Source organism: Sorex araneus, chromosome 11, assembly GCF_027595985.1.
Source record: "Sorex araneus isolate mSorAra2 chromosome 11, mSorAra2.pri, whole genome shotgun sequence".
Lineage (NCBI taxonomy): Eukaryota > Metazoa > Chordata > Mammalia > Eulipotyphla > Soricidae > Sorex > Sorex araneus.
The window spans coordinates 6,542,718-6,559,088 of record NC_073312.1 but is presented as its reverse complement, the minus strand read 5'-3'; the positions used below and the strand labels follow the sequence as shown (position 1 = coordinate 6,559,088).

General features: G+C 60.4%; 1 protein-coding gene across 6 annotated transcripts in view; it reads right to left on the bottom strand.

The window, feature by feature from the left end:
• The window catches only part of FGFR2 (fibroblast growth factor receptor 2), a 100,986-nt gene that overhangs the window by 10,653 nt on the left and 73,962 nt on the right, over positions 1–16,371 (bottom strand). For all 6 annotated transcript variants that reach the window (XM_055118759.1, XM_055118760.1, XM_055118763.1 and 3 more), the window contains 4 exons: positions 9,243–9,394; positions 5,989–6,110; positions 4,514–4,624; positions 2,998–3,188 (listed from right to left, as the gene is read on the bottom strand). In XM_055118759.1, coding sequence (XP_054974734.1) covers positions 2,998–3,188; positions 4,514–4,624; positions 5,989–6,110; positions 9,243–9,394 — 576 coding nt within the window. The remainder of the gene's footprint in view (positions 1–2,997; positions 3,189–4,513; positions 4,625–5,988; positions 6,111–9,242; positions 9,395–16,371) is intronic.

Genomic DNA, 16,371 nt, shown 5'->3' with positions numbered 1-16,371 from the left:
GGAAGGCCCCGCATCTAGCCCCCACCCCGCCCCGGGACCCCTGGATCTCCGCAGCTAGGGGACAGCCAGGCTGAGGTCCCTGGGGCCCCAACTCAACTCCCAGCTCCCCTAATCCTAAGGCTGGATTCTTCTCTGTCCTGGGAGCCACGGCCAGTGGTGCTCAGGGGCGTGGAGGGCCACCAGGACTCACCGGGCAGTGCTCCCCCACGCCAGGATCCTGGTCAGCCCCGCCCCCTCTGTCCACTCCCTCCCCGACTGCTCCTTCCATCAGACTCGGCTTTCCATTCCCACCCCTGAGCCCTGAGCCCAGGGCCACACACGGGGCCACGGCCGAGCGGGCCTCCCCCCTCTGGCGCTCCGGAACCCACAGCACCGTCCACGCCTCCCGCAAAGCTCTGCTCCAGGGAACCTTCCAGTTTCTCTCCCCGAAGAGCCCGGCTGACCTCGCTGTGCCGGCACCAGCTCCCAAGCCCGGGCCCTGGGCACGCAGGCTCAATCTCCCCTCCCCACCACGGTGCCCCCTGGAAGGGCCCAAGCATCGAGCTGACGCGCCGGACTGGACGCAGGAAACGTGAGCATCCCCAGAGGCCAGCCGCGGCCGGGTCCTGGGCATGGAGGTCTCCTGGGACCAGGCTCCCCCGTGGTGCTCCCCGCCAGAGTGTGTCCACTTCCTGCTGGCCGGGCTCCGACCACGCACCGGACGCCTCCTCTCTCCGGCGCCCACTGACTGCCCTCCCCGCCGGGTGCTCGGGAGCGCGAGGCCCACACTCTGGGCGGCGCGAGAGCTGGAGCCCCGGGGGGCAGGCGGCCGGGCCAGGAGCCTGTCTGCAGGCCTGGGGCCCGTCCCGTGTGCCACTGGGCGCAGGGCAGCCGGGCTCTTGCCAGCACGTGGGCCACCCCTGCAGGATCCGGGGCGGGCCCCCCTCTGGGGCGCCCTGACGTGGCTGGCTCCTGCTTTACACACGGGAGCAGGGCTGGCTTTGCACGCGCGCGTGCCACCCGCACACTCGCTCTGGCACTTTCTCCCTGAGCACCCGGGCCTCGCCCTTGTGCGCGTCTGCCTGGCTCTGGCCGAGGAGGAAGCAGCTCATGGGCACAGCCCGATGCCCGCTGCCCGCTGCCCGCTGCCCTCGAGGGAAGTGGAGGGGCCACCAAGACCCGGGGGGCACTTCTGTTCTCTCCCTCCGGAAGCGGGTGCCTGACCAGCTCACTGCGGGTACTGAGAGGCATGGGGGGTGCTGGGCCCGGCGCCCCTCCCCGCCGTCTGCGGCAACAGGAGCACTGTGCTCCCTCTGCCAGCTCGCCTCCTCCTCTCTCCCCGCTCCCATGCTCCTGGCCGCCCCCTCCCACCTCACCTTCTCTCCCGCCGGCCTGCCCTGTGCTTCTGAAGTCCGCCCGCGTCACCTGCCCACATCGAAGAGTTTCATCAAAGCGGAAACATCAAGGGGTTCCCGGTGTATGATTCAGGCTTCTAGAATCCTCTTCTCGGCGTCTCCTCCCCCCGCCCCTCACCCTCACTGGGGTCACTGTCAGGTCTGTGGGGCTGGTCTGAGCAAAGAGGCTCCTGTCCAGCACCACAGCCGCTTCCCTAACTGTCCACGCCCTCGCTAAGCACGCGCCTTCCTCCCTAACATCCACTTCCTCCCTAACCATCCACTTCCTCCCTAACCATCCACTTCCTCCCTAACCATCCACTTCCTCCCCTAACCATCCACATCTTTCCTAATCATCCACTTCCTAACTACCCATCATCCTCCCTAACCATCCAGCTCCTCCCCACTTCCTCCCCTACCCATCCACTTCCTCCCTAACCATCCACTTCCTAACTACCCATCATCCTCCCTAACCATCCACTTCCTCCCTAGCCATCCACTTCCTCCCCAACCATCCACTTCCTAACTACCCATCATCCTCCCTAACCATCCACTTCCTCCCCTAACCATCCACTTCCTCCCTAACCATCCCCTTCCTCCCTAACCATCCCCTTCCTCCCTACCCATCATCCTCCCTAACCATCCACTTCCTCCCTAACCACCTATTTCCTCTCTAACCACCCACCTTCCCCCCTGGCCCCCCTCCTAGAATCTATCCAGAAGGGCCCTGGCAGCAAAGCTGGTCCAGGAAAGGCCAACCTGAGGTGCCACTGAAGAGACAAAGCCACATGCCCGTGGGTGGGTGCTCTGGCTCGATGCCACGTGGTCCCGCAGGCCCTGAGACTTTTGGTGGTGGGGGGTGGAGGGAAGCTGGGGGACTCTGGGGTAGCATCAACTTTCATTATAGTCAAGAAGGAAGCCCCCATCCTGGGCGGCGCTTTGGTGGCCCCAGAGATCTGGCTCAGAAAGGGCGTCCAGGTCTCCCCGAGGCCCGGGGCCACCGGGCACCTGCCTAACCGCTTTCTGAATAGCTCAGATGCTTCACGTTCCAGGGCAGGAGGCACGCCTGGAATGCGGGCGAGTCACCTCAGGGGACCTGGACAACGTACAGCCGCAGAGGGCCATTCCACGAGGGAGGCACGGCGTGCCCAGATAATGTCCCGAGCACAGCGCTACAGAAAAACGACACCCCCGGGCACCGTCTCTCCTGCCAGGGCGTTCCATGCCATTGCAGAAGGGCCCGCACAACACCCCACACCAAGTCCCCAGAGCCAAGAGCCACAGGCGCACACAGCACCGTCCCCTGCCCCCCGCGCCCCCAGTTTCCATTATCGGGAAGGAGGCTCGCGCCCCGGGCCAGCTGCCCCCGTGGGAGCAGAGTGCCCCGTTCCCACGCGTCGCTCCAGGCGTGTCTGTCTGGCTGCTCTGGCTTGTAAAGGGTTCATTAAACCCGGAGGGAAACCGCGCGCTAAATACTTTCCAGGTTGCACAGGACAGGCCCGGGCTCGCGGGAGCAGAGGTGTCCCTCCAGCTGCCTGCTCGCGGCAGAGTCATTTTTAACTGCCTCCAACACCTCCCCCCCCCCCCGCCCCTGCCCTGCCCGAGGAGCGTGCGAAGGACTCACTTTTTGGGAGGCCAAGTACTCCATGCCTCTGGCCAGCTGGTAGGTGCAGGACACCAAGTCCTTGAAGGTCATCTGCTCCTCAGGGACGCGGTTGATGTCGTAGGAATACTCCATCCCGGGCGGCCGCCGGGCCCGCAGGTACTCGCGCAGGTTGCCCTTGGAGGCGTACTCCACGATCACGTACAAAGGCCCTGTGGACGGACACGGGCGCGCCTGAGCCTGCGAGGCCAGCACTGGGCTCTGGGCGCTGGGCCTCGGCTGCCGGCAGCTACGACCTGGCGCTTAGACATCAACCGAGATGCAGCGGAGGACCGGCCCGCCTCTGGCCACGGAGCCCGTCTGCAGGACGGCAGCCGCAGAAAGAAGCGTCTTCCGAGCCACAGGTGCAAGACAGCGGGGAGGGCGCTTGCCTTGCAGGCGGCCAGCCCAGGTTCAATCCCGGCACCCCAGACGGTCACCCAGGCACCACCAGGAGTTATTCCTGAGCGCAGAGCCAGGAGTAAGCGCTGAGGACCGCTGGGCATGGCCCCCAAACAAAAACAGCCTCTTTCCTTTCTTTCTTATTTTTGGGTCACACCCAACAATGCTCAAGGGTTACTCCTGGCTCATGCACTCAGGAATTACTCCTGGCGGTGCTCAGGGGACCATATGGGATGCTGGGAATCGAACCCGGGTTGGCTGCATGCAAGGCAAACGCCCTCCCCGTTGTGCTATCGCTCCAGCCCTTCTTCCCATTCTTTCTAATGACCTCACATCTGCCAGCGCCATCCCGTGATCACGTGATCCCAAACAGGCCGTCGGAGGATAAGGGCATGATTGAAATCTTCTCCTCCCCTTTTTCCCCACCTATGACCTGACGGAGCCAAGCTCAGCTGAGAAGAAACGACCCAGACAGAGCATTTCTTCCTTGTGTTCTAGCCCCTGACTAGTCCCTGCCCCCCTGGGCGACTTTCAGGGCTGGACCACAGCAAGCAGCACCCGGTGGACGCACATTAGTGTCAGCTCCTCTCCCGGGCACTGCGGGGCACAGAGCAGAGACAGGCACAGGCCAGCTCCCAGGCTCGACCTAGCCCACACCACTCTCCGGCCATCGCCAGCTCTAGGGGTTTCTCTCTCCCTCCACCAGGCAGGGACTCGCAGGGGCTGCCACAACACCCTGAAGACACACAGCGCCAAGTCTCTGCAGAAAGTCTGCTGAGTTTCTCTCGCGTGAACGCAAGAGAAAGGACCGGGACCGAAGCCGGCATCTTCAGGGTCAGACGGGCACACTCACTCCCGTGGGGACCAAAGTGCTCCCTCACACGCTCTCTCCATCAAGCCGCTCTTGGGGGGTTCAGTCACCGGGTCCTACCCAGACGGGGTCTCCCGTCCCCCCGGAAAGGGAGCTTGGCAAGCCAAGTACAGGGTCGCGTGCTGGGGAATGTCTCTGAGCTCTCCCCCAACGAAAGGAGAACTCTGAACATTCCCGGGGGCCCACACCCAGGGGTGCCCCAAGGCGGTGCCTGCTCCCACTCACCGTCCTGCGTGCAGGCCCCCAGCAGGTTGATGATGTTCTTGTGTTTTCCGATCATCTTCATCATCTCCATCTCCGACACGAGGTCCGAGAGGTCCTTGTCTGTGGCATCGTCTGCAAACATCAGGCCAAGTTACCAATCCAGCTTCCGGGATGGCATAAAGCGATTTCTGAGAGAGCGTCCCCAGGCGGGGAAGGGGACAGAGGCCCAGGGCACCCCCCACACCCCCGCTCCAGGTCAAAAGAGCTCATCTGGGGTCAGTGGGGGTCGGACTCTGCGGCAAAGGCCCCCCCTTCTTTGACAGCAAACCCCACAAGTGCGGAGTTTCCCCACTACTGTGGAATCATCCCGTCCTCCGCAGACCTTCGGTGTGATGAGAGCCCCACCCCCCCCCCGCCACATCCGGGAGCCCGGAAGCACCGGTGGGGAGAAGGGAGAAGGCAAGGAGAGGACAGCGGCATCATCCCCCAGAGCCAAGGGCTCCCTGCGGCCCGAGTGCCTGCAGAGACAGGCTCAGAAGCACCCCAGAACTGAGGCCACACGTGGGGGGGAGCCTTCCCGAACAGTGCTCAGGAGGCCCCGGGGCCTGACAACCGTCAATCAAGCCGCTGGTTTGGTGTGAGGCCTGAGGATGCAGTGCTGGCAGGACCCTCGGTGCCGGGGAGAACCTGGGTCACCCCACGGGGACTCAGGTCACCCCACGGGGACTCATCACCCAGTGATGCTCCAGGGACCGTACAGTGCTGGGTCGGAACCAGGATCAGCCACGCACTAGCACGTGCCTTACCACCCTGTATCCACTTGCCATGTCTGCTCTGTTTTGACTTACATCCAGTCGATTTCTCCTTAGAGGAGGGGGCTCAGCCTCTATCCCAAGAGAAGCCAACAAAGGGTGGGGGCACAGAAGAAGGGAGATCTCCCAGCACCCTGCCGACCATGAGGTGCCTCCCACCCCCATCAGAACTTCCTGCCCAGGCACGCGGGCACTCGGGGTGATGGCTCACAGAAGACCACAGGCCTGGACAGGGCTGGCGCCCCCCCCCCCCCAATGTAGCGTGTGTGTGTGTGTGTGTGTGTGTGTGTGTAACACCCCCAGAACCCATGTGATTCCCTGACATTGAGCCACGAGTGGTGCCCAAACCGGGGGGTGGGGACACCAATGGTTAAAAGTCTCATAAGTCCCCTGGGTGGGCCCTGGCTATCTCCCAGGCAGCAATAAGAAGAGACAGAGCAGATCTGTGGGTGCCCCCGACTCCCTGCCCTGCCCCCCGCCCCCCCACTCCCTCCCCGAAGGAGCCTGGCCTTCTCCAAACACACACAGCTCAAGATAAATAGTGTGTCCAGGACGCTGATTTATCCTGAAAACGCCTCCACCCCCAGGTCAACTATGTGCCCTCTGACCCCTGCCCGGGTAGAGGTCACATGCCACAAAGGCGCATTCCCCAGCCGTCCCCGCTGAGCACACGGGCCCCCTCACCTTTCAGCATCTTCACGGCCACCGTCACGGCTTCTTTGGGCTTCTCCTTATCGATTCCCACGGCTTCCGCCATGACCACCTGCCCAAAGCAGCCTTCTCCCAGGGGTTTGCCCAGCGTCAGCCTAAAGGGGGGGGGGAAGAGCCGATTAGCCACTACACGGCATCTGGTGACGGGGGCCGGTGAGGGAGATTCCAGAATGCCACGAAAAAAAAAAAAAAAAAACCCAACTTTTCAGCAGCTTGCAAGCACGCCGGGCTCTCATATGGAGCTAATGAGACCGGGCATAACCAGCTCCAGTATTTTCTTAGTGACTTTTTTTTAGAGACTGTCAATAACGAGACAGCGATTAAGTTTCACATTTGTGGTCTCCATTTATTTTCTTTAGGGAAGGTCCCCCTGCAAGGGAGGCGGTCAGCCTTCCTGAACACTGACAAGGAGGCGTTTGCAATCTGCAGCCACTGGATGTACGTGTGATGTAGCCAAGGGCTCCAGGGAAGGGTCTGAAGCTGTTTGGGTTTTCCCTTGGGGTCTCTACGACATCTTTGAAAGTCACCAACCTGCATGACAGGAATCTTATACATACTTCCAGGAATCTCTAACTTCACTAAAAGAAAGTTGCGGAAAGAGCAAAATTTCTTCGGTGTGCATGAAGTTGTAGAATGTTTTCGAAACCGCGTGGAAATCCTTTTGATTACCTGGAATTAATCGTGCGCATCCAAAGTGAACACAACTAACGACACTGCTAAGCTCAGAAGCTTTATGCACATCGTTCTAATCAGCGTAGATTTCCCATGGGCATTCCAGAAGCCAAAGGAATGGAGAAGGCCTTGGAATACTTCTCCGGTAAGTTTTCCACATGAGCACAGCACAGAGAAATACGGAGCTGTCCTCAGTCACCAGTATTTACGGTACACAGACACAATAGTCTGCAGAAGCTGAACTGAGGGTGGTGGATGCTGGCTGAGGTCATTCTGCCTCTGTCCTAAGCTAAAATTAAATTTAATATCTTGGCAGAAAGTAAACATTTGCGTTGGAAAAACGGCTAATTTATGTCCAATTGCCCTGTTTCTATAAGTGCAACAATCCTTTCTTTGTATGACTCCAGCCTGCGATCTAATAAATGGTTTCTAAAAAGCCTTCATTCATCGGAAATCTGCTCCACCTACATTTGTGCTAAGCCCGGTTTTGAAAATGCTGAAATGCGGTGATTTTTCCACCCTCGGGCAGCCCAGTGGGGGCAAACCTTCGGGCAGGTAAAGGCACCCATTGGTTGGTCACAGACACCACACGTATCACCAGTGACAAAAGCTTCGGGGCCAAGCTAAGAGCTGTCGTCAAGTGTGATCTCTCAGCTCCGTCCCTACTCGCAGGCTCTGCTCTGTTCTGGGGACCCACCCACTGGGGTAATCCAAGCTTGAGAAATACCCCTTTCTCTCTTGACCTTCTGCCCTTTGGTTGGGGGGTTGGGGAACGTGTCCAGTGATGCTCAGGAGTTCCTCTGGCTCTGCACTCAGGAATTACTCCTGGTAGTGCCATATAGGATGCTGGGGATCGAACTTAGGCTGGCTGCGTGCCAGGCAAGGGCTCTGCCCACTGGACTATCTCTCCGGCCCCTTTCAACCATCCAAGTGTAAAGAAACGATTCACTGTGTTTTTTTCTGTGCCTCACCACGAAGGCTCGATGTTCAAAGTACACGTCCCGAATGTTCCCGAAACGTTCCGAAATATACATGCTCCCAACCGTCCAATAAGCACGTCCCAAATGAAGGACTAAATGACCGGAGGGAGGGATGGTCTTTCCGTCATGCTCTACGAGCTAACTTAGCAATTTCTGCTGCCAGCCCTCTCGCTGGCCGCCCCTTTGCTCTGGGCCTGGCTTATGGCGCTTGCAGCAACCTCTCCACTGGCCGGGCAGAGTTGCGCGACTCCAAACCAGGCCTGCAGAAAGTGCATCTCCCTCCAAACAGAGTTCTGGAAAAGCCAGTTGCCCGGAAAAGCGGGTCTTTGTCTTCCATCCGTGTGGCTGAGTTCCCGTCGGTGATTAAGCGCTTCTCTGACCTGGTGTCAGGACGTGCTGCCCAAGCACCGGTAAACAGGCGCCCGGTGTGGAGTCAGGAGCTTATTCCGGTGGATTAGGCTCCGATGTTCGAGCCAGTGAATTCAGCCTCCCTTCACTCTCGCGTGGTCTAACGATTCCAAGGAAAACCCTGGGGGTGAGCCCTGAAAGGACCCCGATATTCCAACTCCAAGGTAGGGGTGAGCGCTGCCTAGGCAGGTGAGGACTGGACCCCCAGGACTCATTTCATGGACCTGGTGCTCCGTGCCAGTGTAGACGCCTGTGAGTCCAACTTCCCGGGCGAGCGGCACACGGAGGGGAGGGAAACCCCATGGGGCCGGCGCTCTGCTCAGGCCTGGCAAATCTGGACCGTGACCTTCATGTTTTCAGAAAAATCAGGTGATGTGGGGCAGGCTGCCCACACCCAAGGCAACCCTGAACCCAGACACAGGGACCCAAAGCCAGACCAAGAAGCGCACAGCTCCGTCCAAAGCCCGGAACACAGCCCGTGGGGCCACACCTGCTCATTTCACTGGGGCTACAGCAACCCAGAAGGACGGTATCGGGGGGCCAAGGGAGAGTTGATGTCGGGTGTCCCGGTCAGAGCTTGGGGGCTCCATAGCACATCACTCGTCATGAAAAACGGCAACAGCCCAGGAAGAGTCCTGAGGCCATCGGTATTCTCAAAGCGCCCAGGACAGAAGAGCCACAACCGAGTAGCCAGAAGCTGGAATGTCAGCTCGCTTTCCTACATGGGATAATTCCACTTTATTCCATTTGACTGGCTTTCAATGGTCTAGAAAGTGAAAAAATGCTGACAAGGTGCCATCTTGTTTGGGAATCAATCATGGCTCAGTGAGTCTGTTTTTAAAAGAATAAGAGAGAGAAAGGGAGAGAGATAGAGAGAGAGGGGGGAGAGAGAGAGAGGGAGAGAGAGAGAGGAAGAGAGAGAGAGAGGGGGAAGAGAGAGAGAGGGAGAGAGAGAGAGAGAGAGAGAGAGAGAGAGAGAGAGAGAAAGGGAGAGAGAGACGGAGCCACATTCTATTTTTTTCACGAGAGTTGGTGATTCAGAACTGCAAGCTCACTCACTCCCACTGGCAGCCTCTGCCCACTGCAGGAAGGACTCGGGAAGAGAGACCCTCACCCCCCCGTCCCTGCTCCCTGGGTCCCTGGCGGGGAGGGACAGGAAGGACTCACTTGTCTCTTGGGAACTCCCACTTCGGGTCCTCGGGCAGCTCGTACTCGGAGACCCCGGCCAGCATGGGGGTGTCGGCCGTGGAGGAGAGGCGGGTGGTGATTCTCACGAGCGGGGTGTTGGAGTTCATGGACGAGCTGGACTCCGCGGAGACCTGCACGGGCCAGGCGTGGGCACAGATGTGATCCTGGTTCCAGCCGGCGGGGCGGGAAGCAGGTCAGGACCCAGCCAGGTGGTCAGACCTTAGAAAGGAGAGGGGGAGGCCTGGCCTAGACCTCACTGAAGGAGGAACCCCCCCCCCCCGACTCCAGCCCCTTGGTCCCCCCCGCTGTAGCCTCCAGGCGAGATGCCCCCGTGACAACTCTGCCAACGTGTTCTGTGGGGCCAGTGGCGGAAGAGGAGTCATTTTCCAGTCTTCATCTCACAACACAAGCCCTTGAGGATGGGCCGTTGCTGGGATTCCGGAACATCTCTTCAGCCCGTCCCTGGAGCAGAGACCCTGGAGCCCAGTGTCCCCAGAGACCGGTGGCCAGCGGTCACTGCTGTCCCTCTAGAAGTTCATCAACGGCAGTGGCTGGAGTGATAGTTTAGTGGGGAGGGCGTTTGCCTTGCATGCTGCCGGCCCGGGTTCAATCCCCGGCATCCCATAGGGTTCCACCAGGAGTGGTTCCTGAGTGCAGAGCCAGGAGTAACCCCTGAGCATCGCCGGGTGTGACAAGGGAAAGGAAGAGAAGGGAAGGGAAGGGGAGGGGAGGGGAGGGGAGGGGAGGGGAGGGGAGGGGAGGGGAGGGGAGGGGAGGGGAGGGGAGGGGAGGGGAGGGGAGGGGAGGGGAGGGGAGGGGAGGGGAGGGGAGGGGAGGGGAGGGAAGGGAAGGGAAGGGAAGGGAAGGGAAGGGAAGGGAAGGGAAGGGAAGGGAAGGGAAGGGAAGGGAAGGGAAGGGAAGGGAAGGGAAGCCCATCGGGACCCTCTGAAAACTCAGCTCTTCGAGGGCCCTAGGAACTGACCCCAGAACTGGGAGCCGAACGGTGGGTCCCGGCGAGCTAACTGGGCATCGGGCTGCAGACTCTACCTCCTGCCAAGCCTCGGGGGCCACCGGGTGCCCGGGCCTTCTGCTGAGCACCACCCACGGCTAAACCTGGGGGATGAAACGGCCCCCAACAAGTGTGTCCTTCTCCTCCCCGTGTAGGAAGCATTTCCTGACTGGCTTCCTCCCCCCGCCCGGCCCCAGGCGAGGCCCCTACCCTAACAGGGGCACAGGCCTCCTCCAGCTCGGGAGGAAAAGTTGCCTAGAGAACTGTCAAAAGGCACTGCAGAGGGTGATAGCACCGTTTGGGGCCACCAGCCCACCAGCCTGTCCTAAACCACCTCCATAAAGTCAAAGGTCGCCCGGCCCAGCAGGCTGCCAGGGAACAGTGCTGTGCCCACGAACGGCTCCCAACCCAGGGCAAACCCCAATCCCTGTGGACTGAGGGGCCGGGGCAGGGGGAGCTGGCTCTCGTCGTGGGACGGGCACACTGCCCTTCTGCAGAAGTGTCCTACTCGGGAACTGAGTGACTCTCCTCTGCCAGCGAGGCCGTCCTGGCTGTGGGCAGGAAGCCTGCGCGGGGCCCAAGAATGAACTGGGGGGCCAGGGTGGGGTGTCATCTCAGAAACAGGAAGTTGTGGGGCTAGAGAGATGGAACAGCGGGCAGGATGCTTGTCTTGCATGCAGCCAACCCAGGTTCGATTCCCAGCACCCCGCTGGGTCCCCCACGCCCTGCAGGAATGATCTCTGAGCACAGAGTCTGAGGGCCTCAGGGGTCGAGGCACCTTCCCGCTCTCCGTCTGTGACTGGGCGGCAGGAGAGCTCACGTCTGGAGTGGGGTGAGTCTCCATGCAACGGGTCATGCAGAGTCTTACACTGAGGGACTCACAGAGTGTTTGCTGCCAACCCCAAGAGCGTCCGGCTGCCCAGAGCCCGGCCCGTCTGCGAGGGTACCTTCCCGGGAGTGGGGGACCTTTGGAGCCTGGTGTAGTGGGGTACAGACTCGTCCCGGGGTACACCAGCAACTCCAGTCTGCAAAGGAGGCTGCCGAGAGCTGAAAGGGGGTTCCCTGTGTCTCGGGGAGGACTTCGGGAGTCAGGAGTTGAGGACCCCTGCCCCGACTCAGCCCAGCGGAACCAAAGACCAAATTTCTCCACCTCAGAAATCACGAGTCCAGGGGTCGGGGTGGGGGGCGGGGATCCAGCAGGCGGAGAATTGGAATAGCAAGAAGGCTTCAGAACCAAAGGAAACCCCAAACATCTGCTCACTCTGCAGCGACCCAGCACCCCAAAGAAGCCCTCGAGCTAACGTTCCCAATCACACACCTCCTTCCCCCCCCCAAAAAAAAGTGACTCAAGAGGGTTTAAGGAGAAGGCTCTGAAGTGGGGATCTCCGCAGCCTCCGTGGCCATCATTATTTATTAAAACTCTCAGACCACCCCGAGCGGGCTGGATGCAAACTCCACGGGCTGGAACGCAGGTCCTGCAGGCGGGAGGCCCCTGGGAGCAGTCCTCGGCATGTCCCTCAGAAGGAGCCCCTGAGTACTGCTGGGGGTGCCCCCAGATGCCCCACAAAAGCAGAAAGAGCGGGGGGATGGAAGCATGTGTTGCCATAAGGGTGGCTCACGGCGCAGGGGTGCACAGCCCGTCGGGGGGAGGGGGGGATCAAATTCACAGCGCAAATCTGGAAAACGCTTTTGTAGGACGCAGCAGGGTAAAGGGTAAGAGAACGCCACAAGTAGCATCCCAGAGTCCGCCTGTGCCGTTTTACAGCGTGTTTAAAAGCCCCTCCGGGGCCGTGAGCTCGCCATCTGCGCTACCTGGAGACAAGCCCCCCTCCAGCACTGGCAGCACCCCCACTTCTGCCCCAAGAGTCCCCTCAGCCATTCCCACCCACACCCCCCAGCCTGGGGGCACGGGAGCCCAGCCCCAGAGACCCCTGGCCCCCTCGCTGTGAACCGTTTTGTTCATGGGACCCTCGGCTGCTATGGGCGCTTCCCTCCTCTGGGGTCGCAGAACCCCAAGGCCCTGCGCGTCCACCCTCTCCGTAGCTACCGCCTCACAGTCCTGCCCAAGCAGCTTCTCAGGGCGCAGGCGGCCGAGGGCACCAGCTCTGAGCAGCCAGTGGGCTCCAGAAACGGAATTTTGCTTCAGGAATTTGGTGTTTAAGCACCATAAGGCACAGCCTCAAGAACTGGTATGAATGACCACCATCCCTGCAACAGACACACCCGAGACACACAAACACAGAGACAGATATACAGAGAGAGAGAGAGACACACACACACACTCACAGGGAGACAGACACACACAGAGAAAGACACACACTGACATACACACACATAGACATAGACAAACACAGACAGAGACATAGATATACAAGAGACACACATAACAACAAACATATGTACACACATATGCAGAGACCTACATGCACACGTATACACACATGCACACACAAACACATCCAAATATACACACTCAGACACACAGACACATATGCACATTCACACACATGCTCGTGTGTGCACGCACACACACACACACACACACACACACACACACACACACACACACACTCTTCCGTCTTCTTGCTCACATGTCCCCGGAACATGCTTTTTCCCCAAAGGTCTCATGACAGGGGCCCGTGTCTGCCCTGGACTTTTCCCTGTTTCCAACCAGGCTGCGTCAGTGTGCGAGTGTGTGACCGGGAGAAAGCGCAGCTGGGGCCCGTCCCGCACCGCCCCCGGCTGGGGGAGCACGTCGGTGGGGAGAGCTGAGGCCCGGCGGCCACTCGAGTCAGTGCTCAGGGGACCGGGCAGTGACGGGGATTAAGAGCAAAGCCGGGCTCCAGCCGGGCTCGGGGGAGCCCGCACCCCCGCACACACGTGCCCCTCCAGGCCTGGGGACGGGACCCGAGGCTGACGTGACACAGCTCCACGCCACCTGCTAGACGCCCCTGGCTCCAGAGAAAGAGCCGGAAGACCCAAGCGAGAGCACGTCAGGCCTCCTGAGCAAGCGCCCTCAGCCCTCCGCACCCCGACACGGGGCCGTGCCGAGACGCGGGGGGGGGGGGGTCCTCACAGTCTCCCTGAGGCGCTCACCAGCCCTGGCACCTAGGACTGAGGGCTGGGGGGACGGGGCGGGGATTAGGGTGGCCCCACCAGGGGTCCCCCTGAAGCACAGTCAGGAGCAGCACCACACCCTGGGGTCCAGCCCCGTGGGCCAAGGACTGCTGGGAGTGGCCCCAGGGGCCCGAGCAGCTGTTGGGAGCCCCCAGCCCCCAGATAACAAACCAGTCACATCAACTCAGAACGTCTGCTGCGGCCCCGAGAGGACAGGCCAGGCCAGACAGCCACACTCACACTCCCAACACACGATCACACACTCACATTCACACACACTGACACCCACACACTCACACATGCATACGTACACTTACACACATTCACACTCATTCACATTCACACACACATACACACACATTGACACTCACACACCCTTATACACACATGCACACTTACACACCTTCACACTCATTAACACACACATTCACACATACTAATTCATACACACTTAAACACACTGACACCCACACCCCTATAGACACGCATGCACACTTACACACATTCACACACACTCATATACATACATCCACACACAGAACCATTCATATACTCATTCAGTCACACACCCTCACATTCATTTGCATACTCATTCACATACACACACACTCACACACTCACACACAGACATACAGTCATGTATTAATTCATACACACACAGAGAGTCTCTAGCCCACATACCTGGCTATCCTCCCCGGGGCCCCTCGGAGGGGATGGGCTCCAGCTTCCCTCCCCACCCCGAGCAGAGCTCCCGGCGGCCGAAGACTACCGAAACCTCGCCACAGCCATGCTCGAGGCCCCTCTCCACACGTTCGGACAGGCCTCACGCATGAACGTACGGCAGAGGAACCCAGGTGTGTGTAATCCCATCAACGATCAGCACCCAGAGACTTAAAAGCAAGCTCCCAGAAGCGATATCTTTAGCCTACTTCTCCCTCCGGGAGAAACTGGTGATCTTCTGGGAGTTTCCTGCCCACATGGGACAGCCTTGCAAGCTTCCCATGGTGTATCCATATGCTAAATCCAGTAACAAGCTGGATCCCATTCCCCTGACCCTGAAAGAGCCTCCAGTGCGGCATCATTGGGAGGGCCGAGCCGAGAGAGACTTCTAAGATCTCAGGGAAAGGACGCATGGAGAAGTTACTGAGCCCGCCCGAGAAATCGACGATTAACGGGGATTTGTGATTCGTGATACACACATTCACATACTCATCCACACATCCACACACATTCGCATATTAATTCACATACGCACACTCACATACCTGCAAACACATTCCCGTTCTCATTCCCACACTCTCCCACACACAGTCACACTCCCCATTCTCTTGTCCCGAACAGAGAAATGGCCCTTCGGTGAGCGCCATGACCTCGGGCCGGGCAGTCACCGTGCTGAGGACCGTCCACGCTCTGTGCCATGACGGGGGGCGGGGGGTGGGGGCCGCTGGCTCGCCTGACGCCAGGGAAAGGTACCCCCTGGCGTTTCTCTCTGGGCCCAACCCCCGTGCAGGCCCTCCTGGGCACGCGTGGCTGCCACAGCCCCGCAGCCCCTGATCCAGGTACCCGAGCCCTCACCGGGCTGGCCGGTGTCTCTCAGGGAGGCACCACGAGCCCCACGTTGATGGAGAGAGAGAAGGTGGGTCCGGTGGGCCCCACTCCCACTAACTCCAGCCTACAGGTTTCTCTCGGGGGCCGGGCTCCGTCCCCTGCCCCTTCCTCTCTCCAGCCGTCACCAAGGACAGGTCAAAGGCAGGGCCACTGAGGCACTGCCCGGGGGTGACGGAGGAAGGAAGAAGGCGGGGAGGAGAGAGACTGCAGGACCCCAAGAGTCCTCTCCAGCCCCTGAAAAAGGCCCGTGGACCAGAAAGACAGAGAAGGGAAGGGAAGGGAAGAGCGGGTCCCAGGACTCGAAGAGCCAGGAAAGGGGGCAAAAGGTTCTGGAAGAGTCGCCAGAAAACAAGATGATGAAAGGATAATGGGACACGGTCCAGCTCTGCCTAACCCAGGGTTTCCTCCCGGAAGGAGCACCTTCCCTGACAGACAGACAGACAGACAGACGGGCAGGGCCACCCCCTTCTGCAGCCTCCCCACCCAGGCCCGCTCCCAGGGGGTGGAGGCACGAATGGCTCAGAGGGCCAGAGAGGCAGTAGAGTGGGTAAGTGCGTGCCCTGCACATGGCCAGCCTGGGTTTGATCCCGGGTCCCCCAGAGGGTCCCCCAGAGGGTCCCCCAGAGGGTCCCCCAAGGCCGCCAGTGACCCCTGAGTGCAGAGCCAGGACTAAGAACTAAGGGCTGCTGGGAGTGGCCCAAAGACACAAGCCACAAAGAAGGAAAGGAGAAGAGTGAGGCCGAGAGGACAGGGAGGAGGCACGGGGCCCGCCTCAAGGTCACTGACGGTCCCTCGGGGTCACCAGAGTCGCCTTCCTCGGGGCTTTCCAGAGTCGGGGGGGGCACTGTCAGCGCCTGGGTGTCGCCGAGAACGACGGCGACATCACTTTAATAGCAACGGCCTTGGGGAGGGCGGGCGGGGCCCCGGGGACCCCTGAACCCCTGCTGTGTACACGGGCGGGGGGGGGGGCTTGGCGTTCGCCTCACTCAGGCCCACCCCCACTGACGCTCCGTCTCCGTGAAGAATGAGCAACGCAGCTTCCCCGGGGGACCCGCTGAGCAGGCCAGAGCGCCGGCTGACCAGCTGACCGCCCAGGCCAGACACTGGGCTCGTCACCTGCAGCCCTGGAGGAGGCGGGGCCGAAGGGGCCGGGGTCTTCTCCAAGTGCTGCTGAGACTTGCCAGGGATGCACGTGGAAAGGCTGGCCCTGCAGGTGACCCGCTGGAGGTCCCGGGGCTGACATGCAGGGCTGAGGCTGGAGCCAGCTGAATGTTCTAGAGAAACACACCCGGAGACAAGGCCCGGGGGCTGGCCGGCTCCAGAAAAGGTAACTTTACGGGAGTCAAGCTCAGGAGCCTTCTGGGTTCCTGCCCT